Source organism: Pristiophorus japonicus, chromosome 1 (assembly GCF_044704955.1).
Source record: "Pristiophorus japonicus isolate sPriJap1 chromosome 1, sPriJap1.hap1, whole genome shotgun sequence".
NCBI lineage: Eukaryota > Metazoa > Chordata > Chondrichthyes > Pristiophoridae > Pristiophorus > Pristiophorus japonicus.
The window spans coordinates 80403593-80430922 of NC_091977.1; the positions used below are offsets into that span (position 1 = coordinate 80403593).

The 27330-nt window shown below is 44.6% G+C and overlaps 1 protein-coding gene across 2 annotated transcripts in view; it reads left to right on the forward strand.

Annotated features, from left to right (window-relative positions):
• glis3 (GLIS family zinc finger 3) overlaps nucleotides 1-27330 on the forward strand; it is a 938847-nt gene that overhangs the window by 273936 nt on the left and 637581 nt on the right. For both annotated transcript variants that reach the window (XM_070857596.1, XM_070857680.1), the window contains exon 2: nucleotides 14918-15113. In XM_070857596.1, coding sequence (XP_070713697.1) covers nucleotides 14918-15113 — 196 coding nt within the window. The remainder of the gene's footprint in view (nucleotides 1-14917; nucleotides 15114-27330) is intronic.

Here is a 27330-nt window from a genome sequence, read left to right on the forward strand (position 1 = left end):
CTCATCCCTTTTTTTACCTATATTGTTGGTACCTATATGCACCATGACAACTGGTTGTTCACCCTCCCTTTTCAGAATGCCCTGCACCCGCTCCGAGACATCCTTGACCCTTGCACCAGGGAGGCAGCATACCATCCTGGAGTCTCGGTTGCGGCCGCAGAAACGTCTATCTATTCCCCTTACAATTGAATCCCCTATCACTATAGCTCTCCCAGTCTCATCAGTGCGTTTTCTCACTGGAAACCAGCTGGCAGTTAAAAATCTAAGCTATCTGTCTGCCAACTCGCCACTAACCTTGAACCAAGAGAAATTTTAAATGTAGTCAGCTGGTCAGATATAAAGTAATTATTCCATTTCTGCTAATGTATCAGGATTGATTAAAATAAAGAAAAATGTCTCATTAGTTCTGTTCTGTTTTGTGATGTAAAAATTACCATTGGAGAAATAATACATACTGCTTGACTTATGCACACTGATCAAAGGGACTTTCTCAATTCTTCCACACATGACCAGAAGACCATCATCATAGGCAGTCCCTTGGAATCGAGGAAGACTTGCTTCCACTCCCTAACTGAGTTCCTTGATGGCTGAACAGTCTGATACGAGAACCGCAGACCCTGTTACATGTGGGACAGATATTCGTCGAAGGAAGGGATCGGTTGGGCTGGTTTGCCACGCGCTCCTTCCGCTGCCTGCGCTTGGCCTCTTCACGCTCTTTGCGTTGAGACTCGAAGACCACACTGCTTCAAATGACTCTTCCAGGTGCAGCTATAGCTATGGAAATATTTCAATCAACAATGCATTATATTATTGAGAAAACTCAGTAGATTAGTGCCACAATCCAATTACCAAGGGCCCAGCCCACAATAATTACACACAAACCAAACTGGTTTATTACAGTATTCTAGAAACAAAAGTTTGCTTTGCCTTTTTTATAACTTAATCTTATTATAATTGTCAAGCAATTATAAAGGATTTACACTTGTCTTGTAACTACCGAGATACACTATAAAACCAAGTTGGACTAATGCCAGTCCTTTGCAAGGTCTGTCACCATGGATTCCATTTACAGATTACATGGCTGCAGGGGTAGGTGGGAGTTGGGTGGAGGGGGAGGGAGAGACAAAGTGTTTATTTATGATATACTGGCCATCATGGTGTGGGGAAGCTTGATGAACCTGCTGGTCTTTTCCTGCCTGTCAATTTTCTATGTCTGTATGTTGGTACACTCTCTCCCAATCTCATGTTCATTGCATAACTTTGTCTTTATCCCTGCAGTTCCCTGCTTACAATTGTAATACACAAGTGCCTTCAATCACATGCTAATACCTCTCACTTAAAGAAAACTATTCGAGAGGATGCCAATACAGACACAAGCCTGTTAATTTAATTAAATCAGGTTAACATTTTCTACTGTTAGGACTGGTAAAATCGTTATGCTGCTCTGTCTCTTTGTGAATCACAAGTTGTGCCTTCACCAGAATTCAATAACTTGGATATGACATGAAAAATATCAAATATCATTTTCTGTAAAAAGTAAAATGAGAATTTGTTGTTTATTTGAATGGTTGAATCTGAGGGGCTGCCTATGATGATGAACAAAATCTATGGGGGTGAAATTGCCCTGCGTGCGATTGGAGGCAGTAACCATCGGAGTCGGGACTTTCTGCGCCCGATGCAGAGGTCCTGCCCCCACCACGGAATTGCCCTTACTGCCCCTAAAAGAAAGCAGAGCACAATCTCACGCGCTCCACTTCCTCTGGTGGCAGTAACCGGGGGTATTATTGGGGCACTGAACGAAGCGCCACGTGGATGCTCCAACGCTTCTCCGTTTCGCTTAAGGGGGAGGGTTGTTGTGCACTCTGCAAGGCCCCTGATGGCCTCCACTAGGCCATCAGGGCAGCGTGCGACCGGGCCTCTAGCCCGGCACAAAAAAACAAAGTGCTAGCTGCACGATGGCAGCCCGGCCTGCGTTGGGATCACCATTGTCTAGCCGACCCAAAAGTCGGCCGACAAAAAAAGATGGCGGCCCAGGGCGCTGGCGCCCTCCCCTTTAAGAAACGCCCCGAGAGCGAATGTCGGCCAGTTTCACGTTCCACGGGGCAGTTAAGAGATCGGCGCGGGGCAGTGAGAGGTTGCTGCGCATGGTGGCGACGTCATCGCCGGTTGCGTGACTGCCTGGCGCGCTAACTGCGGGGCGCGAGTACTGCCATGGCAGCGCCTCAGTAAACTCCCAGGCAATTTCCCAGGAGGTGGTAGCGCCCCCCCTCCCCTGAGCGAAAAGTATCCTCCGCTCCGTTAATGTCTCCCGGAGGTGCTAACGGAGCTACAAAAAGAGGCAATTTCGCCCCTTGTATCTTTTTTGTAAATAAGAAAGTTTTACTTCTATTTGGTAATGAATGTGCACTTCCATGATCCAGGGACAGAAGATGCAAGATCTAAGTAGGCACCTTGATCAAAAAAGTCTACTCATGGTGAGATCTTGAAGGTATCACAACTAAAAAATAATTCAAATTTATTTATTTATTTTTTTAAAGTGGCAGGAGCCATTGACCGTCGGGAAACCCGGAAGAACAGCTTTCCCTCGGACCCTGCCAAATTTAACATTTCTTATCTCCATTTCCCCGAGCACAGTGAGTCAGATTGAGAGACTGGCTGGCTGTCGGGTGGTAGGCCTTTGGCTCCAGGCTATAGCCAGTGAGTGGAGGTGAGGGAGGGATCGGAGGCTTTGGGCTGGACATGAGAAGAGGTGGTGGTGGAGGGGATCGGAGGGCTGTTGTGGGGAGAGAGGGTGGTGGGGAAGATCAGGGCGTCCCGGGTGGGGTGGTGGTGCGGAGATCAGAAGGGTCAATGTCGGGGGGAGGGGAGGAGGAGGGCGCAAGAACTTCAGGGTGGGTGGGGGGGTTGGGGGGGGGCAGATCGGAAGTGTCGGTGTTGGAGGATATTGAAGACCTCCTGGGGGAGCGCGAAAGAATCAGGATTGGGATCGTGGGGGGAAATCAGAAGAGTTGGCGGGGAGTGGGTGAAGCAGGTAAACTGGATCCAGCAAGTAAGTAGAAAAGCACTTACTTCCTGGATCCAGCAGTCCTCACCTCCTTTTAGCCGATGGCTTTCCCGAGCCCGGGAAACCTGGCCAGACAGAGTTAAATTTGAAATGGTGGTTAATTCTGAGGCACACAGCCTCATTACAATATTTAAATGACCAATCTGCCTCCTGAGAGAGGGTTGGTTACCCGCCCCATCCCACCTTCAAAAAAATGGAAGTGGGTGGTTTGGGGGCGGGTTTCAGATTTTTTACATTTTTACATGGCACCTGACCCAAGCCCACCTGTTTTGGGGAATTAAAGTTTCCCCCAGAATCTTTCCCACTTAAACCTTTACAATTTATGTTGGGCTGGTTAAAGTTTCCCATCTACTATGTTCTTTTTTGCACATGCCTCTGTAATGCTGTTCTTATAATTGCCCCCCCCCCCCCCCCCCCCACACACAAGTTCTTTTTATTCATGTTCAATGTAAAATGCAATTTCCATAGGCAAACCCATTCCATCCATGATCAGACATTTACACCCATCCTGGTATTGGGAGTAACATGCCATAGCATTAACAGTTAATGTTTTACTGAGCTCTTTCACAACGGACGCTTCCCACCATGCATTCCTGTACTCCATAAAAGGCAAATTGCAGTTGTCAAACTATGTAGTTCAGGCTAAAGCTAGTAATCAAAATTTATTTACAAGATTTAGAATTATACAAAAGCAAAAAATGAAATTGTCGAACGGGAAGAAAAATGCATAACCTACAAATTATTTTAAATTATATTAAAATTAATGGTGTCTGAAGTCTCTTCCTTGATTTTTTTTTTTTTAAATTGAGTCTTTAATGATAAACATATGGGCCCTTTTTTTACTCTTAAGGGGTCGCATCTCACTGGCATGATGTGAAAAATACATTTTACCAGAATATAACTAGGAATGAATGTAACAAGAAAAATCCTTATGTATTCTATCATTCCTCTGGGTCTCCAAGGCAGAATACAAGATCAAATAAATTATTTCCCTTAGGCAGGCAATTTGTTATTAATCAATTTCCCTTTTCAGGTTGAAGAGTGCAAATTGCAGCCTTTTGGTTTGATATGTTTTGTGTTCACTTTTGCCACCCAACTTGGATATCAAGTGGTTTGGTCTCTGGATCAAGCCTTAGTGATGATTACACAGCTGCAAACTTCACATGCAACGAGGATTTCAAAGCCAGGAGAGAATCACTGTTGCAACTAACATGTCATGACTTCTCTCTCGTTGACTGTGCTTGACAATATACTTAAAGTAAGCACCCAAAAATGGGTACAAAATTCTAACTGTGGCCAAACCAGTGATTTTTATAGGTCTAACTCTTTTGCTTTTGTATTTTGTACCACCTTTTATAACACTTAGCGGCCTAGAAAGTGGAATGCCCCCGAACCGGGTTGCAATCCAAATGCAGCTTGCACTGCACATACCTGAAGAGGCCAGCAGCAGGACCACAGCAATTGGCCATCATCCTCATTTGTTTACTACCGATGAGCGGTGGGCGCCGGTCAGTGGGGTGGGGGCGGGGTCAGGGTATTCAGTGGGGTAGCAAGATCGGCTGGGCTGGGAAACCGGCCAAGGACCTAAAGTGAGTCTAGGGGGTCAAGTTTCGGCCTGAGTTGCTCCAATTTTTTTGGAGCAACTGGTTTAGAAATGGAGTATCTTAGAAATTGCAATTCTTGGCATTTAGTTTGCTCCAGTTCTAGTCAGTTAGAACAGTTTCATTTTGGAACAGATTTTTTTTTCACAAGGGGGCGTGTCCGGCCACTTAAGCCTGTTTTGAAAGTTTAGGCAGTGAAAACTTACTCCAAACTAACGTAGAATGGAGTAAGTCTAGATTTTTGTACGCTCAGAAAAACCTTGCCTACACTTTAGAAATCAGGTGTAGGTTACAAATCAGGCGTAGGGAACGAGGTGGGGGAAGGGAAGTAATTAAATTTTACAAGCATTCAACAGTTTTACTTATACAAATAAAGAGCCATCCTGAATAAAAAATTATAAATAAAGCAAATACAAAATATTGAATATTCCTACCTGTGTGAAGCAGCAGCAGCCTTCGAGCTGCAGTGCTTCAGGCAGGCCTTCCATGTTGGAGACGGGCGGCGACAGTGGCTCGATGGCAGCCCAACAACAACGGCAGCAAGCAGCCTTCGAGCTATGGTGCTTCAGGCAGGTCTTCCTTCCATGTAGGAGACAGGGGCGACAGTAGTGGCTGATGGCAGCCGAATACACAGCAAGCAGCCTTCGAGCTGCAAGGGAAGCTGAGGCCATTCGGCCACGGGATAGGGGTGGCGGCAGTGGCTGACGGCAGCCGAAGACACAGGAAGCAGCCTTCCAGCTGCAAGGGAGGCTGAGGCCATTTGGCCAGGGATAGGGAGAGGCAGCCAGATAGCCAGTTTGAAACTTAAATTTGTAATTGCAGAATGGGTGCTGCATTGTCAATACCACGGATTATGCAATGGTTCGCCAGCATTTCACTGCATAGAAGAGAATTGATTAGAGCTCACTGCACCAGGAACGTCATAGCCCATAGGCTGATGGGCAGGAGACCTTATCCACGTCGGCAATATTGGGCATGGTGCTCGTTACCTGGACATGAGCAAGGTTGATTGTGTCAAAAGGCTGCGTTTCCGCAGAGAAGTTGCCGTTGAGACCTGTGATATGCTGAGAGTAGATTTGCAGCCCAGAAGCAGAACGCCAACTGCCTTGTCTGTTGAAGTGAAGGTAACTGCTGCACTTGCCTTCTATGCCTTAGGATCATTTCAGGCTACAACTGGAGATGTGCGCGCCATCTCTTAACGTGCAATACATGCCTGCGTTTACCAGGTCACGGCTGCACTGTATGCATGGAGCAATGACTTCATCAATTTCCCAATGACTGCACAAGTGATCCATGAGAGGGCTGTGGGCTTCTTCAAGATTGCTGGCTTCCCAAAGGTACAGGGCTGCATTGATTGTACCCATATAGCCTTGCGAGCACCTGTGGAGGATTCTGAGCAGTACAGGGATAGAAAAGGTTTCCAGTCCATCAATGTGCAGCTCGTGTGTGACGACAAGCAGTGCATCATGTCAGTCGATGCGAGATACCCTGGCAGCACCCATGATGCGTTCATCCTACACGACAGCGTTATATCTGACATGTTTGAGCGGCAGCCAGAAGGGCAGAGCTGGCTACTGGGAGACAAAGGGTACGGCCTGGCCACCTGGCTCATGACGCCCCTACGCGTGACACGGACAGAAGCTGACCATCAATACAACATGGTGCACATTGCGACGCGCAGCATCATTGAGAGGACCATTGGCATATTGAAACAACATTTCCGATGCCTGGACCATTCCGGAGGACAGTTGCAATACTCTCCTCAGATTGTCGGTCACTTCACTGTTGTGTGCTGCATGCTCCATAACTTAGCCATCATGAGGCAGCAGGAGCTGGTAGTGGAACCAGAAGACCCACGTGAGGGTCTAGTGCCTGATGATAGTATTTTGGAAGAGCAGGATGAGGATGATGACGACGATCAGGAAAGCATGCAAGTGCCTGATGCCGGAGCATGAGGTCGGAGGAGGGCCGTCCATCGTGCTCCTTTAACGATTGCTCGAGCCCTGCGCCAGCAGCTCATCCGTGAACGCTTCAATTACTGATGCCTGAGGGCTCTGCGACCACTGTTGTGCATGGACATGTTTATTCTTTGCAGCTGTTCCTACGTTGTGTTGTGTTAATGGAAGATGAATCCGTATTAATGAAAAAATATTTTATTGAAAAGTTAACGTCACTGTAATAAAATATTTGTTGTACCAAACTTCACTTTCTAATATGACTCTTAAAGATCACTTATAAACTTGTAAAGTTACAGAACAATTTCAACGTGAAAAATCTTACACTCTTAAGATCACTTAAACTTCAAGATCACTTTTAGGTGCAAAATTAAATAAGTTACAAAAAGTGAGAGCATTTACACTATAAGGTCACTTAAAAACCCTAAGATCACTTATAAGTTGTAAAGTTACAAAACTTACAAAACAATTTCAATGTGAAAAATTTTACACTCTTAAGATCACTTAGACTTTAGGATCGCTTTTTAGGTGCAAAATTAAATAAGATACAAAATGTGAGAGCATTTACACTATAAGATCACTTAAAAATCCGAAGATCACTTATAAGTTGTAAAGTTTCAAAACTTACAAAACAATTTCAATTTGAAAAACGCTACTACAGCTACATCAAGAACAAGAACAAAAGCAGCAAAGAAAGGCTGCAACCATGTCTCATCCACATCTCGGTGAATGTTCACTTATTCATGGGAGTGTCATTTGATTGGCGGGGCTGTGTGCCCTTATTGCAGCAGCTACCTCCATGAGGACCTGTGCCGTCACTTGCATGCCCTCCCCGACGGCCTGTGCCGTCGATTGCACTCCCTCAGACATCCCCTCCCTAAGTTCCCGTGTCGTTACTGCTATTTCTCCCGTCAGGACCGTCACCTCTTCACCCACTGCACTGACGCTACCGATGAGAGATTGGGTAAGCTCATTGGTCTCCATACCCAATGCCACAACCTGAGCTGCATCTGTTGCACGCTGCATCTCAGGAGAGCGTGTCTCCAATCTCCTTCTCCTCTGCCTGGGTCTGCCTCGCGGCATCACTGCACTGGGAGGTGCGGGCTGGGACGGTGGGACGCTCGGTGTTGCAGACGGCAGTACGAGAGAGAGAGGCACGGGCTGGGACGGTGGGACGCTCTGTGTTGCAGATGGCAGTACTAGAGAGAGGCATGGGCTGGGATGGTGGGACGCTCTGTGTTCCAGATGGAAGTACTAGAGAGAGAGGCGCGGGCTGGGACGATGGGGCGCTCGGTGTTCCAGACCACAGCACTCGAGTGCGAGCTGTGGGCTGGGATGGTGGGTGATTGGGTGTAAACTGCCCCATTATATCACCAGCATCATTGGGACCCGCAACGTCGGAATCAAAACCATGGAAGGTGGAACCAGAACCTATGCAAGTGGGAAGTGTAGGCTTGGACGGTGGTGCACTGGCTGTAAACTGCTGCATTACACCAGCAGCACCACTGGGACCCGCAACATCGAAATCAAAACCATGGAACGTGGAACCAGAACCTATGCAAAGGGTTGAAACTCTGATGCCCCTTAATGTGGGCTCATAAACATTCATTTGGAAGCTCTCCCCTGTAGACATTTCAGTCATCGCCACCATCATCCAGTCTGGATCGTCCACATCTGGTTGTACTGATTATTGTTCTGTATCTTCAGGATCCTCAGGGTTGGCAGCATCATAGAAACATAGAAACATAGAAAATAGGTGCAGGAGTAGGCCATTCGGCCCTTCTAGCCTGCACCGCCATTCAATGAGTTCATGGCTGAACATTCAACTTCAGTACCCCATTCCTGCTTTCTCGCCATACCCCTTGATCCCCCTAGTAGTAAGGACCTCATCTAACTCCTTTTTGAATATATTTAGTGAATTGGCCTCAACTACTTTCTGTGGTAGAGAATTCCACAGGTTCACCACTCTCTGGGTGAAGAAGTTCCTCCGCATCTCGGTCCTAAATGGCTTACCCCTTATCCTTAGACTGTGACCTCTGGTTCTGGACTTCCCCAACATTGGGAACATTCTTCCTGCATCTAACCTGTCTAACCCCGTCAGAATTTTAAATGTTTCTATGAGGTCCCCTCTCATTCTTCTGAACTCCAGTGAATACAAGCCCAGTTGATCCAGTCTTTCTTGATAGGTCAGTCCCGCCATCCCGGGAATCAGTCTGGTGAACCTTCGCTGCACTCCCTCAATAGCAAGAATGTCCTTCCTCAGGTTAGGAGACCAAAACTGTACACAATACTCCAGGTGTGGCCTCACCAATGCCCTGTACAACTGTAGCAACACCTCCCTGCCCTTGTACTCAAATCCCCTTGCTAGGAAGGCCAACATGCCATTTGCTTTCTTAACCGCCTGCTGCACCTGCATGCCAACCTTCAATGACTGATGTACCATGACACCCAGGTCTCTTTGCACCTCCCCTTTTCCTAATCTGTCACCATTCAGATAATAGTCTGTCTCTCTGTTTTTACCACCAAAGTGGATAACCTCACATTTATCCACAATATACTTCATCTGCCATGCATTTGCCCACTCACCTAACCTATCCAAGTCGCTCTGCAGCCTCACAGCATCCTCCTCGCAGCTCACACTGCCACCCAACTTAGTGTCAGCCGCAAATTTGGAGATACTACATTTAATCCCCTCATCTAAATCATTAATGTACAGTGTAAACAGCTGGGGCCCCAGCACAGAACCTTGCGGTACCCCACTAGTCACTGCCTGCCATTCTGAAAAGTACCCATTTACTCCTACGCTTTGCTTCCTGTCTGACAACCAGTTCTCAATCCATGTCAGTACACTACCCCCAATCCCATGTGCTCTAACTTTGCACATCAATCTCTTGTGTGGGACCTTGTTGAACGCCTTCTGAAAGTCCAAATATACCACATCAACTGGTTCTCCCTTATCCACTCTACTGGAAACATCCTCAAAAAATTCCAGAAGATTTGTCAAGCATGATTTCCCTTTCACAAATCCATGCTGACTTGGACCTATCATGTCACCTCTTTCCAAATGCACTGCTATGACATCCTTAATAATTGATTCCATCATTTTACCCACTACCGATGTCAGGCTATAATTCCCTGTTTTCTCTCTCCCTCCTTTTTTAAAAAGTGGGGTTACATTGGCTACCCTCCACTCCATAGGAACTGATCCAGAGTCAATGGAATGTTGGAAAATGACTGTCAACGCATCCACTATTTCCAAGGCCACCTCCTTAAGTACTCTGGGATGCAGTCCAAAAGGCCCTGGGGATTTATCGGCCTTCAATCCCATCAATTTCCCCAACACAATTTCCCGGCTAATAAGGATTTCCCTCAGTTCCTCCTCCTTACTAGACCCCCCGACCCCTTTTATAACCGGAAGGTTGTTCGTGTCCTCCTCAGTGAATACCGAACCAAAGTACTTGTTCAATTGGTCCGCCATTTCTTTGTTCCCCGTTATGACTTCCCCTGATTCTGCAAAATACATCAGAACAGTCAAATGTTTAACAGCAAGGGACGGGGCAGGATGGGTGGCATGAGTACTCTCACACATAGCAGGCCAGGTAGCAGGTTGATTTAAAGGGCCACAATGCATTTTCAGGACTTACCCTCTTCCTTGCGTGCGGGCCCAGCTTGTGCTGTACCGATTGCTTTTCTCCATGTACGACTCATCATGGCAGCTACCCTTTGTTCCAAGGGTGTCAGTGGATGCAGATTGGGCGTGCCTCATCCTGTTTGAGTTGCTTCCCTTTTGTTGTGGGCCAATTTCTTCTGCAAATAGTAAAATATAACTTTTTACAGAGTGCGTCTTTCTGCAGGGTGGGACATACAGATAGTCACGTTACAATTACGATTACAGTAAAAAATGCAAATATTACTTACACTAACTACTTGACCAAGGTCGTGCCATTTCTTTTTACACTGACTTCCAGATCTCCTGGTATGCACCACTGCGCAGTAATCTTCTACAACTTGGTTCCAACGTTTCTTCATTTCTTTAGGTGGCACTTTTATGCAACCTCTGTTGCTGGTATCTAGCTCCTGCCATCTCTGCTCAATGAATTGACTAATATCTCCATTTCCTCATGTAAGAAATTCTTTGCTCTTGGTGGACGTTGTTCCATTGCTGTATTGAATTGACACTCTTATTTTTCAAAACACACAGTCCTTAATTTGCATGCACCTATGCAGTTCTGGGAGTTTAGCAATGAAAAGCAGCATTCACTGATTTCAGCAGGTGATTTATTCAACAGTGCTGCTAAAAGCACTTCTTCAGACACCAAAAAATCACCAAAATTCAATCCCAAGCTTTTCCAGAGGTCCACGAGACAAATCAGCACTTTTCTTCAAGTTTCTTTAAAAATGGCCGAGTGCCAATGTTTCTGGGCGACTGTGCGTTTGACTTAGCCCTGCCCCCCTCCACTTGCAGAATCGGTGCGCCTCTGTGGCTCTGCCCCCCTGCTGCTGTCTGCGCGCCGCGCTGAGCTCCCAGAGACCAGCAAGGAGCCCGAGAATTACATAAAAACATAGAAAATAGGTGCAGGAGCAGGCCATTCAGCCCTTCTAGCCTGCACCGCCATTCAATGAGTTCATGGCTGAACATGCAACTTCAGTACCCCCTTCCTGCTTTCACGCCATACCCCGTGATCCCCCGAGTTGTAAGGACTTCATCTAACTCCCTTTTGAATATATTTAGTGAATTGGCCTCAACTACTTTCTGTGGTAGAGAATTCCACAGGTTCACCACTCTCTGGGTGAAGATGTTTCTCCTTATCTCGGTCCGAAATGGCTTACCCCTTATCCTTAGACTGTGACCTCTGGTTCTGGACTTCCCCAACATTGGGAACATTCTTCCTGCATCCAACCTGTCTAACCCCGTCAGAATTTTAAATGTTTCTATGAGGCCCCCTCTCATTCTTCTGAACTCCAGTGAATACAAGCCCAGTTGATCCAGTCTTTCTTGATAGGTCAGTCCCACCATCCCGGGAATCAGTCTGGTGAATCTTCGCTGCACTCCCTCAATAGCAAGAATGTCCTTCCTCAAGTTAGGAGACCAAAACTGTACACAATACTCCAGGTGTGGCCTCACCAAGGCCCTGTACAACTGTAGCAACACCTCCCTGCCCCTGTACTCAAATCCCCTCGCTATGAAGGCCAACATGCCATTTGCTTTCTTAACCGCCTGCTGCACCTGCATGCCAACCTTCAATGACTGATGTACCATGACACCCAGGTTTTGTTGCACCTTCTCTTTTCCTAATCTGTCACCATTCAGATAATAGCCTGTCTCTCTGTTTTTACCACCAAAGTGGATAACCTCACATTTATCCACATTATACTTCATCTGCCACGCATCTGCCCACTCACCTAACCTATCCAAGTCACTCTGCAGCCTCATAGCATCCTCCTCGCAGCTCACACTGCCACCCAACTTAGTGTCATCCGCAAATTTGGAGATACTACATTTAATCCCCTCGTCTAAATCATTAATGTACAATGTAAACGAGGTAGATTTTTGTCGCGCTTTTAGGCGCAAAAAACGGGCGTCCATGTCGGGGCTGCGCCATTCTAGGCACGGCCCGAAACTTGACCTCTAGGAATGGGGAGCTAATTGGGACAGATGGGGAGTGAGCAGTAATTAGTGGCTATCTGTGCAGTTTTACCTGCACGTCAGGTCAGGTTTTACATGCACATCAGGTAAGTATGTTTTTTTAAATGTAACATTTTGGTGGTGATCTCCAGCAATACCAGTCAGGTCTACCAATCAGGCCGTATGTTGACCTGGTAATCCTTTTTCATGACTACTTCCTGTGGTTAACCTGCCTAATTGTTCTACCTCCTTCTCTTGTACCCTTTCATTCCTACTACTACACTGTTCTGTGAAATTGGAGGCAAATTACTTGTTTATTCTCCTCCATTTATTCATCATCCATAAGAATAGTTTATTTATCTTCTATAATCAGCCCTCCTGGAGCATTTCTAATCTTTTTTGATTTTCTCTTTATTCTCTAAATTCAGCTTGATTATTAATCTAAATTTATCTCTGCCTCTGTGGCAAGTCACATTTTAATTTTAATTTCTGTACTTACCCAAGGAATGCCAGCTTTTGCTGCACCATCTTTTAGTTCTTGTATGAATATGTTTTGTCTGTACCCTAATTATCTCCTGTTGAACATTTCCAGTTGTATGTGCACCCTCTTGAATGCCGTTTATTACTTTCCCATTCAAATGGGTTTGTTCCCTTTATATCTCATTGAAATTTACCTCTTTCCAGTAAAGTACTTTTGCCAGCTCCCCCTCTTTTTCATTTTTATATTGAGCCTAATTATATTATGCTTTTTATTTCCCACCCTGAGACCTGTTATTTCAGGTCTTCACTCCAATTTCATTACTCCAGGATTTCATTACTCCAGGATTTCATTACTCCAGGATTTCACTCCCATTTCATTACTCCAGGATTTCATTACTCCAGGATTCCTGTACCTTTCTTGGATGGATGGTCCTAGATTTGCACTTGCAAACTGAATAGTTCCAGCATTGTTCAGCAACGCATGATTACAGAGATAGGAAGATGTGAGGCCATGGAGGGAAAACAAGCAAGATTCATTTATATAACATTGCTAATTTTACTCCTTCTCTCCCACTTCGTGCTGCATGTTAAACCAGCGGACATACCTGAAATATAGCACCTACAAGTTTTTTTTTAGGCATCCTGTATTTGGGTCCCCAAGGTCGACTGTAGAGGAAATCGAGGTGGGTGGGCTGTGAATGTCTCGTTCCGAGATAGCTGCGCTCTTCTAAATTCTGGCCTCTTGAGCATCCCCGATTTTAATCGCTTCAACATCAGTGGCTGTGCCTTCAGCTGCAAAGGCCCGAAGCTCTGGAACTCCCTCCGTAAACCTCCCCGCATCTCTTTCTCTCTTTCGTCCTTCAAGCTGCTTCTTAAAACCTGCATCTTTGGCCAAGCTTTTGGTAATGTGCCCTAAAATCTCCTTATGTGGCTCGGTGTCAAATTTTGTTTAACGCTCCTGTGAAGCGCCTTGGAACGTTTTACGATGGAAAAGGTGCTATATAAATACAAGTTGTTGTTATTGTTTGGGAAACTAACTGGAAGGAGACATTCACAGCCCACCCACCTCGATTTCCTCTACATTCGACCTTGGGGGCCCAAGTACAGGGATGCCTGAAAAAAACAAAGTGGGAGAGAGGGAGTAAAATTAGCAATGCTATGTAAATGAATCAGGGTCTGAATTTCAATCTGGAGTAAAATGAAGTAAGACACCATGGAACTGTAACCTAAGTGGAGGGCATCAAAACAAGACATTCAAATAATATAGTATAATACATAAGGTGTGAAGAAACAGAAACATTCTTGCATCTAACATACTTTTAATATAAAATCGTTGATCTGCCATGACAAACAGTGGAATTTAGTAGGCATCACCTGCTAACTTTTGTTACTGGTTATGAGCCTTGGGTTTGTTTGAGGCCAGGTCTTGAACTTCGTTAAAATTACAGTTAGAACTTTAATTTTAAATATTTATGGTTATTTAGTTCTAAATGGCTAAGAGTTATTCCAATGTACTGGCTTATTGTTTTAGTTTTAGCTTATAAATGTAACCGGTTGATCTAATTGATCCATGTGACCACTAATAACAATTGGTTAAACCAGATAAATCAGAAAGCAATTTGGAGCACTGCTCTCATACAATTGTATAATCATACAGATACAGGGAATTATTATTGTTATATGGATAAATAGATACTCGTATAACAAAGAACATAGTTTCAAAAGGCAATGGGCCAGCACTGTCCTGATGGTGATTCATTTGTATGCAGCTTTACCAGGTTTGTAAACACAGGTACACAGGGTCACGATCAGTAAAGCAGTGACATATAATTACTGAATGTAATAAGCATAATCACTAATTATGTCTGCTACAGCTAAAAATTGTACGCTTCATTAAAAGTTCATTTAAAGTTTGAGGAAAAAAAATCACATCAGCGTAGTTTGTAGGATAGCAGATATAACGTGCTTGAATTTTCTAGCAGCTATGTTGAAAGCTCTGAAGCAAACTTTTTAGAACAAGTTATTGCAGGACTGAGCCATGCTGAAGCTACTGAAAACATGCTATTATTTAGGATATACTACATGTTTTCCATTTGCTCGCACAATGGTGTTGTGAGTGACTCTAAAATATTTAGAAATTTTTGTTGAAAGTGCTGTGCAAGCCTAACATTTATTTTTGTGTATACTTCAGGGAACCCTGGGTTTGGACCACAATGCAAAGCAATTGGGAAAGGAAGCAGCAACAATCTAGTGGTTACAAGCAGTCCCATGATGGTCCAGCGAACAGGGCTTCTGTCAAACCAGGCAATTGTCCACGGCAACCACCTCAATCGGACCATATATCGTCAGATGCACCCAAATCTAAACTTTCCTGCTTCAGATACAAGGTCTTGTAATGTTCTTTTTCTTAAATTGTTGACTTTGTTGATCTTTAGATTCCAGATTCTAATCCCGAGCCACTATAAGATCCCTTGTATTTACAAAGTTCCAAATAAGAAGCATGGATTGGGAAAGGTGGATTTGTACCATTGACTGACCAAAACAAGAAGATATGGGGCTAGAATTTCGGTTGTCTGCGAAAACGGTAGTTTTATGCCAAAATTACCGTTTTCACTGCGCCACCATTTTTAGGCCTAAATTTCGGCCTTTTCTTTAAAGGTAAACTCGGCATTGCATGAGAATTCGGGGCCAAGCCGCAAATTTCGGCAACTTTAGTTCGAGGCCGGTAGCACTGCGAGAGAAGCCTTGAGAGAGGGAAAAAAAAAATAAAATTGCAAAAAACATTCACAAAAAATTCACAAAACCCTTAACAACTAAATCGCTGAAAAATAATTAAACATAAAAACTTTAACTTACCTTTTTTGCAGATCTTCATAATTACCGCTGCTGGCAAGGTTGCATTGACAGGTTTGCCTGTTGGTATTCTGGGTGTTTTGTATGCAATAACTCAATAGACTGAGTACTGTAAACTACGAACAGGTACAAACCTGGCTCTACTTTATTAGGGCCCAAAGTAATTACATTACAAGATGGCTGGCCTTTTATACCTGGGCCACACATATGTACACACAGCCCAATGACCTCTGACAGTGGCGCCACCTGGTGGGTAGTAAATCCAAACTTACATACATGACAGTATCCCCCTTTAAGATGTTAGTAACGGTCTTTTTACAAATTGAGACAGTCCGGGGCTTTCCGCTCCTGAGTTAAACGTCTCAGTTCAACTCCAGCCTTGGACGAGCGTTCTGAGTCTGTTATGACTGGGGGATGGTAGCCGATCCGATGGGAGTGGCAATGACCACGTCAGGGATTGAAAGTCCAGATTCATTGACATGTCATTGATTGAAAGTCCAGATTCATTGATGACAGCGGAGTTCTCTGATGACTGAGGGTAGATTGATTGGTCACTGATTGTGTCTTCCTCAGACTGTTCCGGTTCATCTTTATCTGATCGACATGTTTCCTGCATGTCTGCCCATTCTTGAGCTTAACGATAAACTGTTAACCTCCTTGGCCATAACAGTACCAGCGATCCATTTGGGACCTTGACCATAATTCAGTACATACACAGGATCATTGATAGAAATGTCACGTGACACAGTAGCACGCTCATGATACCCTTGCTGACTTTGACATCTGTATTCGACATGATTATTCAAGTCAGGGTGGACAAGAGAGAGCCTGGTCTTGAGACCTCTCTTCATCAATAGTTCAGCAGGGGAGACCCCGGTAAGCGTATGGAGTCTTGTCCTGTAACTAAGCAATATGGGTGACACGCGAGTTTGCAGTGAACCTTGAGTTACACGTTTCATACTCTGCTTGATGGTCTGCTTGTCCATTGGATGCGGGTTTGAATGGTGCTGACCTCACATGTTTGATACTATTGAGTTTCACGAACTCTTGAAACTCCATACTGGTGAAGCAAGATCCGCTGTCGCTTACAACGATGTCAGGCAGACCATGCATAGCAAACATGTCACAAAGTCTTCAAATGGTAGCTGTGGATGTGCTGGATGACATGACTGTACACTCTATCCACTTGGAATAAACATCCACCACAACTAAGAACATCTTTCCCAGGAAGGGACCTGCAAAGTTGATGTGGATCCTGGACCATGGTTTAGATGGCCACGACCACAGACTCAGCGGCGATTCCGCTGGTGCGTTACTAAGCTGCATGCAAGTGTTGCACTGATGCACACATGATTCCAATCAGAGTCAATTCCAGTACACCATACATGAGACCTGGCAATGGCTTTCATCATGACAATACCGGGATGTGTGCTATGAAGATCATGTACAAATTTCTCTCTGCCTTTCTTGGGCATAACAACATGATTACCCCACAGTATACAATTTAATTAAATGGATATTTTGTCTTTGCGACGGATGTAAGGTTTGGTCTCCTCACACATTTGCTTGGGTATGGCAGACCAATCACCACCAAGGATACAATGTTTCACAACCAATAATATCGGGTCCTGGCTGATCCAGGTCTTAACTTGTTGGGCCGTGACAGGGGTTCCTTCACTTTCAAAAGCATCCATGACTAACAGTAGATCTGCCGGTTGTGGCGTTTCTACCTCCGGTGTGGGCAATGGCAGAGGCTCAATGCATCGGCACAATTCTCAGTGCCAGGTCTATGGCGAATGACATAATCATAGGCAGATAATGTCAGCGCCCACCTCTGGATCTGGGATGACGCATTGATATTGATACCAAACCAGTTGGTGCCTTTTCTTAGCAGCATGTGCAGTGGCTCTAATAAGGTGCTCAATCTAGGTAAGAAATTACCAAAGAAGTTGAGTAGACCAAGGAACGAATGCAGCTCCGTCACATTCTGAGGCTTGGGTGCATTTTTGATGGCCTTGGTTTTTGAGTTCGTAGGCCGTGTACCATCAGCAGCAATTTTCCTCCACAGGAATTTGACTTCCGGTGTCATGAAGACGCACTTCGAGCGTTTCACTCTGAGTCCCACTTTGTCCAGGCGACGTAGAACCTCTTTCAGGTTGTTCAGATGTCCGGTGGCGTCACAACCTGTGACCAGTATATTATCTTGAAACACGACGATTCTGGGGACAGACTTCAGTAGACTCTCCATGTTCCTCTGAAATACGGCTGCAGCCGAGTGAATTCCAAAAGGGCACCTGTTGTAGATAAACAGTCCTTTATGAGTGTTGATGCACGTAAGTTTCTTCGACGTGTCGACCAGCTCTTATATCATGTAGGCTGATGTCAAATCCAGTTTTGTGAACGACTTCCCCCCAGCTAGCATTGTAAATAGGTCATCAGTCTTCGGTAATGGGTATTGATCCTGTTTCGAAACTCGGTTGATCGTAACCTTGCAGTCTCCACAAATCCTGACAGTGCCATCATTCCTCAATATTGGAACAATGGGGCTGGCCCATTCGTTAAATTCGACCGGTGATATGATCCCTTCACGCTGGAGTCTGTCCAGTTCGATTTCGACCTTCTCCCTCATAGAAACACAGAAACATAAAAAATAGGTGCAGGAGTAAGCCATTCGACCCTTCGAGCCTGCATCACCATTCAATAAGATCATGACTGATCATTCACCTCAGTAGCCCTTTCCTGCTTTCTCTCCATACCCCTTGATCCTTTTAGACATAAGGGCCATATCTAACTCCCTCTTGAATATATCTAACGAACTGGCATCAACAACTCTCTGCGGTAGAGAATTCCACAAGTTAACAACTCTCTTAGTGAAGAAGTTTCTCATCTCGGTCCTAAATGGCTTACCCCTTATCCTTAAAATGTGGCCCCTGGTTCCGAACTCCCCCAACATCGGGAACATTCTTCCTGCATCTAACCTGTCAAAGTTTTATATGTTTCTATGAGATCCCCTCTCATTCTTCTAAACTCCAATGTATAAAGGCCCAGTTGATCCAGTCTCTCCTCATATGTCAGTCCTGCATCCCGGGAATCAGTCTGGTGAACTTTCGCTGCACTCCCTCAATAGCAAGAACGTCCTTCCTCAGATTAGGAGACCAAAATGGAACACAATATTCCAGGTGAGGCCTCACCAAGGCCCTGCACAACTGTAGTAAGATCTCCCCTGCTCCTATACTCAAATCCCATAGCTATGAAGGCCAACATGCCATTTGCCTTCTTCACCGCCTGCTGTACCTGCATGTCAACCTTCAATGACTGATGTACCATGACACCCAGGTCTCGTTGCACCTCCTCTTTTCCTAATCTGCCGCCATTCAAATAATATTCTGTCTTCGTGCTTTTGCCACCAAAGTGGATAATCTCACATTTATCCACATTATACTGCATCTGCCATGCATTTGCCCACTCACCTAACCTGTCCAAGTCACCCTGCAGCCTCTGAGCATCCTCCTCACAGCTCACACCGCCACCCAGCTTATTGTCATCTGCAAACTTGGAGATATTACTTTCAATTCCTTTATCTAAATCATTGATGTATGTTGTAAATAGCTGGGGTCCCAGCACTGAGCCCTGCGGCACCCCACTAGTCATTACCTACCATTCTGAAAGGACCCATTTATCCCGACTCTCTGCTTCCTGTCTGCCAACCAGTTCTCTATCCACGTCAATGCATTACCCCCAATACCATGTGCTTTAATTTTGCACACCAATCACTTGTGTGGGACCTTGTCAAAAGCCTTTTGAAAGTCCAAATACACCACATCCACGGGTTCTCCCTTGTCCACTCTACTCATTACATCCTCAAAAAATTTTAGAAGATTTGTCAAACATAATTTCCCTTTCATAAATCCATGCTGACTTGGACCGATCCTGTCACTGCTTTCCAAATGTGCTGCTATTTCATCCTTAATAATTGATTCCAACATTTTCCCCACCACAGATGTCAGGCTAACCGATCTAGAATTCCCTGTTTTCTCTCTCCATCCTTTTTTAAAAAGTGGGGTTACATTAGCTACCCTGCAGTCCATAGGAACTGATCCAGAGTCGCTAGACTGTTGGAAAATGATCATCAATGCATCCACTATATCTAGGGCCACTTCCTTAAGTACTCTGGGATGCAGACTATCTGGCCCTGGGTATTTATCGGCCTTCAATCCCATCAATTTCCCTAACAATTTCCTGACTAATAAGGATTTCCTTCAGTTCCTTCTTCTCGTTAGACCCTCGGTCCCCTAGTACTTCTGGAAGGTTATTTGTAGCTTCCTTCGTGAAGACAGAACCAAAATATTTGTTCAATTGGTCTGCCATTTCTTTGTTCCCCATTATAAATTCATCTGGTTCTGACTGCAAGGGACCTACATTTGCCTTCACTAATCTTTTTCTCTTCACATATCTATAGAAGCTTTTGCAGTCAGCTTTTATGTTCCCAGCAAGCTTCCTCCCCTTCTTAATTAAACCCTTTGTCCTCCTCTGCTGAATTCTAAATTTCTCCCAATCTTCAGATTTGCTGCTTTTTCTGGCCAATTTATATGCCTCTTCCTTGGATTTAACCCTAACCCTAATTTCCCTTGTTAGCCACGGTTGAGCCACCTTCCCTGTTATATTTTTTACTCCAGACAGGGATGTACAATTGTTGAAGTTCATCCAAGTGAGTTTTAAATGTTTGTCATTGCCTATCCACTATCAATCCTTTAACTATCATTCGCCAGTCTATTCTAGCCAATTAACATCTCATATCATTGAACTTACCGTTCCTCAAGTTCAGGACCCTAGTCTCTGAATTAACTGTGTCACTCTCCATCTTAATGAAGAATTCTACTATATTATGGTCACTCTTCCCCAAGGGGCCTCGCACAACAAGATTGCTAATTAATCCTTTCTCGTTACACATCACCCAGTCTAGGATGGCCAGCCTTCTAGTTGGTTCCTCGACATATTGGTCTAGAAAACCATCCCTAATACACTCCAGGAAATCCTCCTCCACCGTACTGCTACCAGTTTGGTTAGCCCAATCTATATATAGATTAAAGTCGTCCATGATAACTGCTGTACCTTTATTACATCCATCTCTAATTTCTTGTTTGATGCTGTCCCCAACCTCACTACTACTGTTTGGTGATCTGTACACAACTCCCATTAGCGTTTTCTGCCCTTTGGTATTCCACAGCTCTACCCGTACAGATTCCACATCATCCAAGCTAATGTCCTTCCTTACTATTGCGTTAATTTCCCCTTTAACCAGCAACGCTACCCCACTCCCTTTTCCTTTCTGTCTATCCTTCCTGAATGTTGAATACCCCTGGATGTTGAGTTCCCAGCCATGTCTCCGTAATCCCAATTATATCATAGCCAGTTGTCGTGGTGCACATTGGTACCAACGACATAGGTAAAAAGAGGGATGAAGTCCTACGAAACGAATTTAAGGAGCTAGGAGCTAAATTAAAAAGTAGGACCTCAAAAGTAGTAATCTCGGGATTGCTACCAGTGCCACGTGATAGTCAGAGTAGGAATCGCAGGATAGCGCAGATGAATACGTGGCTTGAGCAGTGGTGCAACAGGGAGGGATTCAAATTCCTGGGGCATTGGAACCGGTTCTGGGGGAGGTGGGACCAGTACAAACCGGACGGTCTGCACCTGGGCAGGACCGGAACCAATGTCCTAGGGGGAGTGTTTGCTAGTGCTGTTGGGGAGGATTTAAACTGATATGGCAGGGGGATGGGAACCAATGCAGGGAGACAGAGGGAAACAAAAAGGAGGCAAAAGCAAAAGACAGAAAGGAGATGAGGAAAAGTGGAGGGCAGAGAAACCCAAGGCAAAAAACAAAAAGGGCCACTGTACAGCAAAATTCTAAAAGGACAAAGGGTGTTAAAAGAACAAGCCTGAAGGCTTTGTGTCTTAATGCAAGGAGTATCCGCAATAAAGTGGATGAATTAACTGTGCAAATAGATGTTAACAAATATGATGTGATTGGGATTACGGAGACGTGGCTCCAGGATGATCAGGGCTGGGAACTCAACATCCAGGGGTATTCAACATTCATGAAAGATAGAATAAAAGGAAAAGGAGGTGGGGTAGCATTGCTGGTTAAGGAGCAAATTAAGGCAATAGTTCGGAAGGACATTAGCTTGGATGATGTGGAATCTATATGGGTAGAGCTGCAGAATACCAAAGGACAAAAAACGTTAGTGGGAGTTGTGTACAGACCTCCAAACAGTAGTAGTGATGTTGGGGAGGGCATCAAACATGAAATTAGGGGTGCGTGCAATAAAGGTGCAGCAGTTATAATGGGTGACTTTAATATGCACATAGATTGGGTTAACCAAACTGGAAGCAATACGGTGGAGGAGGATTTTCTGGAGTGCATAAGGGATGGTTTTTCAGACCAATATGTCGAGGAACCAACTAGGGGGGAGGCCATCTTGGACTGGGTGTTGTGTAATGAGAGAGGATTAATTAGCAATCTCATTGTGCGAGGCCCCTTGGGGAAGAGTGACCATAATATGGTGGAATTCTGCATTAGGATGGAGAATGAAACAGTTAATTCAGAGACCATGGTCCAGAACTTAAAGAAGGGTAACTTTGAAGGTATGAGGCGTCAATTGGCTAGGATAGATTGGCGAATGATACTGAAGGGGTTGACTGTGGATGGGCAATGGCAGACATTTAGAGACCGCATGGATGAACTACAACAATTGTACATTTCTGTCTGTCGTAAAAATAAAAAAGGGAAGGTGGCTCAACCGTGGCTATCAAGGGAAATCAGGGATAGCATTAAAGCCAAGGAAGTGGCATACAAATTGGCCAGAAATAGCAGAGAACCCGGGGACTGGGAGAAATTTAGAACTCAGCAGAGGAGGACAAAGGGTTTGATTAGGGCAGGGAAAATGGAGTATGAGAAGAAGCTTGCAGGTAACATTAAGACGGATTGCAAAAGTTTCTATGGATATGTAAAGAGAAAAAGGTTAGTAAAGACAAACGTAGGTCCCCTGCAGTCAGAATCAGGGGAAGTCATAACGGGGAACAAAGAAATGGCGGACCAATTGAATAAGTACTTTGGTTCGGTATTCACTGAGGAGGACACAAACAACCTTCCGGATATAAAAGGGGTCGGAGGGTCTAGTAAGGAGGAGGAACTGAGGGAAATCCTTATTAGTCGGGAAATTGTGTTGGGGAAATTGATGGGATTGAAGACCGATAAATCCCCAGGGCCTGATGGACTGCATCCCAGAGTACTTAAGGAGGTGGCCTTGGAAATAGTGGATGCATTGACAGTCATTTTCCAACATTCCATTGACTCTGGATCAGTTCCTATGGAGTGGAGGGTAGCCAATGTAACCCCACTTTTTAAAAAAGGAGGGAGAGAGAAAACAGGGAATTACAGACCAGTCAGCCTGACATCGGTAGCGGGTAAAATGATGGAATCAATTATTAAGGATGTCATCGCAGTGCATTTGGAAAGAGGTAATATGATAGGTCCAAGTCAGCATGGATTTGTGAAAGGGAAATCATGCTTGACAAATCTTCTGGAATTTTTTGAGGATGTTTCCAGTAGAGTGGACAAGGGAGAACCAGTTGATGTGGTATATTTGGACTTTCAGAAGGCTTTCGACAAGGTCCCACACAAGAGATTAATGTGCAAAGTTAAAGCACATGGGATTGGGGGTAGTGTGCTGACATGGATTGAGAACTGGTTGTCAGACAGGAAGCAAAGAGTAGGAGTAAATGGGGACTTTTCAGAATGGCAGGCAGTGACTAGTGGGGTACCGCAAGGTTCTGTGCTGGGGCCCCAGCTGTTTACACTGTACATTAATGATTTAGACGAGGGGATTAAATGTAGTATCTCCAAATTTGCGGATGACACTAAGTTGGGTGGCAGTGTGAGCTGCAAGGAGGATTCTATGAGGTTGCAGAGCGACTTGGATAGGTTAGGTGAGTGGGCAAATGCATGGCAGATGAAGTATAATGTGGATAAATGTGAGGTTATCCACTTTGGTGGTAAAAACAGAGAGACAGACTATTATCTGAATGGTGACAGATTCGGAAAAGGGCAGGTGCAAAGAGACCTGGGTGTCATGGTACATCAGTCATTGAAGGTTGGCATGCAGGTACAGCAGGCGGTTAAGAAAGCAAATGGCATGTTGGCCTTCATAGCGAGGGGATTTGAGTACAAGGGCAGGGAGGTGTTGCTACAATTGTACAGGGCCTTGGTGAGGCCACACCTGGAGTAATGTGTACAGTTTTGGTCTCCTAACCTGAGGAAGGACATTCTTGCTATTGAGGGAGTGCAGCGAAGGTTCACCAGACTGATTCCCGGGATGACGGGACTGACCTATCAAGAAAGATTGGATCAACTGGGCTTGTATTCACTGGAGTTCAGAAGAATGAGAGGCGACCTCATAGAAACGTTTAAAATTCTGACGGGGTTAGAATGTTCCCAATGTTGGGGAAGTCCAGAACCAGGGGACACAGTCTAAGGATAAGGGGGAAGCCATTTAGGACCGAGATGAGGAGGAATTTCTTCACCCAGAGAGTGGTGAACCTGTGGAATTCTCTACCACAGAAAGTTGTTGAGGCCAATTCACTAAATATATTCAAAAAGGAGTTAGATGAAGTCCTTACTACTAGGGGAATCAAGGGGTATGGTGAGAAAGCAGGAATGGGGTACTGAAGTTACATGTTCAGCCATGAACTCATTGAATGGCGGTGCAGGCTAGAAGGGCCGAATGGCCTACTCCTGCACCTATTTTCTATGTTTCTATGTTTCTATATTCATTAATAGCTGCCTGCGCAGTTAATTCATCCACCTTATTATGAATATTCCTCGCCTTGAGGCACAGAGCCTTCAGGCTTGTCTTTTTAATACACTTGTCCCTTTAGACTTTTGCTGTAATGTGGCCCTTTTTGATTTTTGCCTTGGGTTTCTCTACCCTCCACTTTTACTTTTCTTCTTTCTATCTTTTGCTTCTGCCCACATTTTACTTCCATCTGTCTCCCTGCATAGGTTCCCATCCCCCCAGCCATATTAGTTTAACCTCTCTCCAACAGCACTAGCAAACACTCCCCCTCGGACATTGGTTCCGGTCCTGCCCAAGACCTGTCCTTACTGCCTAAACTTCAGTTAGGGAGCTGTCACTAAGTTACAGACTCTCCTCAAGCCTGACCTCCTCACCTATTTGACCACATTGGCAGCTCTATCTGAAGCTGTGATGGTTACCACAGTATTGTATTTTTTATATATGACTGAATCCTTCCAGTAAAATTTGCCAGTTGGTCTTCAGTCCAGCAGTGCATAAAAAAAGATACAGATTCTTTTTTGCCAAGGAAATACATGCTCAATTTCCTCAAGGAAAGGAGGCAACAGCATGATGCAGTTTTGCTGTCCAAAAGTCAGAACTGTATTAAGGTGCACATAAGGTCACTGGGGCACCTCGCAGCAATCCATGGCATATTATGACTAGTCGACGTTTTTACTCCAGTGATAACCAGGTGTTGTTGGAACAGAACGATGCAAGTAAATGAGCCATAACCTGGCAACAGCCACAGAATCTTCCATTTGCACCAGTTCATCATGCCACTGTGATTTGAAGGAGCAGGCATACTGGATGACTGGTTGTTAGAGGACTAGGGACATACTTACCAATTGTCCCATTGAGAAACCCTGAACAGATGCGGAATGCAGATACAATAAAACTCATTCCTCCCCCCGTATTCTGGTGAAATATGTTGAAGTAGACATTCTGTTGTTTGGAATAATCAGGGGAATACTATATAACCCTGACAAGATGTTGAAAGTTATCTGCATCAGTTTATATTGCACGATTTCACCCTGCAGAGAGATGTAATTATGCAGCAGGAGAGGCAGCCTGAGGCCTTGGTAGACGTAGAGGAGGAGTAAGAAGAAGAAATGGTTGGAGGTGATGTGTAACCAGGGAGACGACTGGGATTGAATTTCCTTCCATTCAAATTTTGACTGACCAGCTGCCCAATAGTGCCTGATAGGGTAGGAGGCTCGGTCCATTTTGAAGGCAGCACTACATTAACATACAGCTGGCATGCTGCTGACGCAAAACATAAGAACATAAGAATTAGGAGCAGGAGTAGGCCGTTCGGCCCCTTGAGCTTGCTCCGCCATTCAAGAAGCTGATCTTCTACCTCAACTCCACTTTCCCGCACTATGTCCCAATATCCCTTGATTCACGTAATATTCAAAAATCTTTCGATCTCTGTCTTGAATATACTTAAAAACTGAACCTCCATAGCCCTCTGGGGTAGAGAATTCCAAAGATTTACCACCCTCTGAGTGAAGAAGTTTCTCCTCATCTCAGTCCTAAATGGCCAACCCCTTATTCTGAACCTGGTTCTATACTCCCCAGCCAGAGGAAACATCCTCCCTGCATCTACCTTGTCAATCCCTGTAAGAATTTTGTATGTTTCAATTAGATCATCGCTCATTCTTCTAAACGCTAGAGAATATAGGCCTAGTCTACTCAATCTCTCCTCATAGCACAACCCCCCTATCCCATGAATTAGCCTGGTGAACCTTTGTTGCACTCCATCGAAGTGTATCCTTCCTTCGCTAAGGAGACCAAAACTGTACACTCTATTGCAAGTGCAGTCTCACCAAAGCCCTATACAATAAATTGCAATAAAATGTCTTTACTCTTGTACTCAAATCCTCTTGTAATAAAGGCTAACATACCATTTGCTTTCTTAATTACTTACTGTACCTGCATGTTAACTTTCAGTGATTCATGTACCAGGACACCCAGATCCCTCTGAACACAAATATTTCCCAATCTCTCACCATTTAAAAAATACTCTGCTTGTCTATTTTTCTTACCAAAGTGGATAACTTCACATTTTCCCTCATTATATTCCATTTGCCACGTTCTTGCCCATTCACTTAGCCTGTCTATACCCGCCTTGAAGCCTCTTTGCATCCTCCTCACAACTTACATTCTCACCTAGCTTTCTATCATCAGCAAACTTGTATATATTACATTTGGTCCCCTCATCCAAATCATTGATATAAGTTGTGAATAGCTGGGGCCCAAGCACCGATCAATTCGGCACCCCACTAGTTATAGCCTGCCAACCCAAAAATGACCCATTTATTCCTACTTTGTTTTCTGTCCGTTAACCAATTCTCAATCCATGTTAATATCTTACCCCCAATCCCATGATCGCTAATTTTGTTTAATAACTTCTTGTGTGGCACCTTATCGAATGCCTTCTGAAAATCCAAATACAGCACATTCACTGATTCCCCCTTATCTATTCTACTAGTTACAACCTCAAAAAGCTCTAACAGATTTGTCAAACATGATTTCCTTTCATAAATCCACATTGACTCTGCCCAATCCTATTATTATTTTCTAAGTGTCCTGTTAGCACATCCTTAATAATAGATTCTTAACATTTTCCCTACGACTGATAGACTAACTTGTCTGTAGTTCCCCGTTTTCTCTCTCCCTCCTTTCTTAAATAGCAGGGTTATATTAGCTACTTTCCAATCTGCAAGAACCATTCTAGAATCTATGGAATTTTGGAAGATGACAACCAATGCATCCACTATCTCTATAGCCACCTCTTTCAAAACCCTAGGATGTGAGCCATCAGGTCCAGGGGATTTATTGGCATGTGGCTCATTGGATATATTCAAGAGAGAGTTAGATATGGCCCTTACAGCTA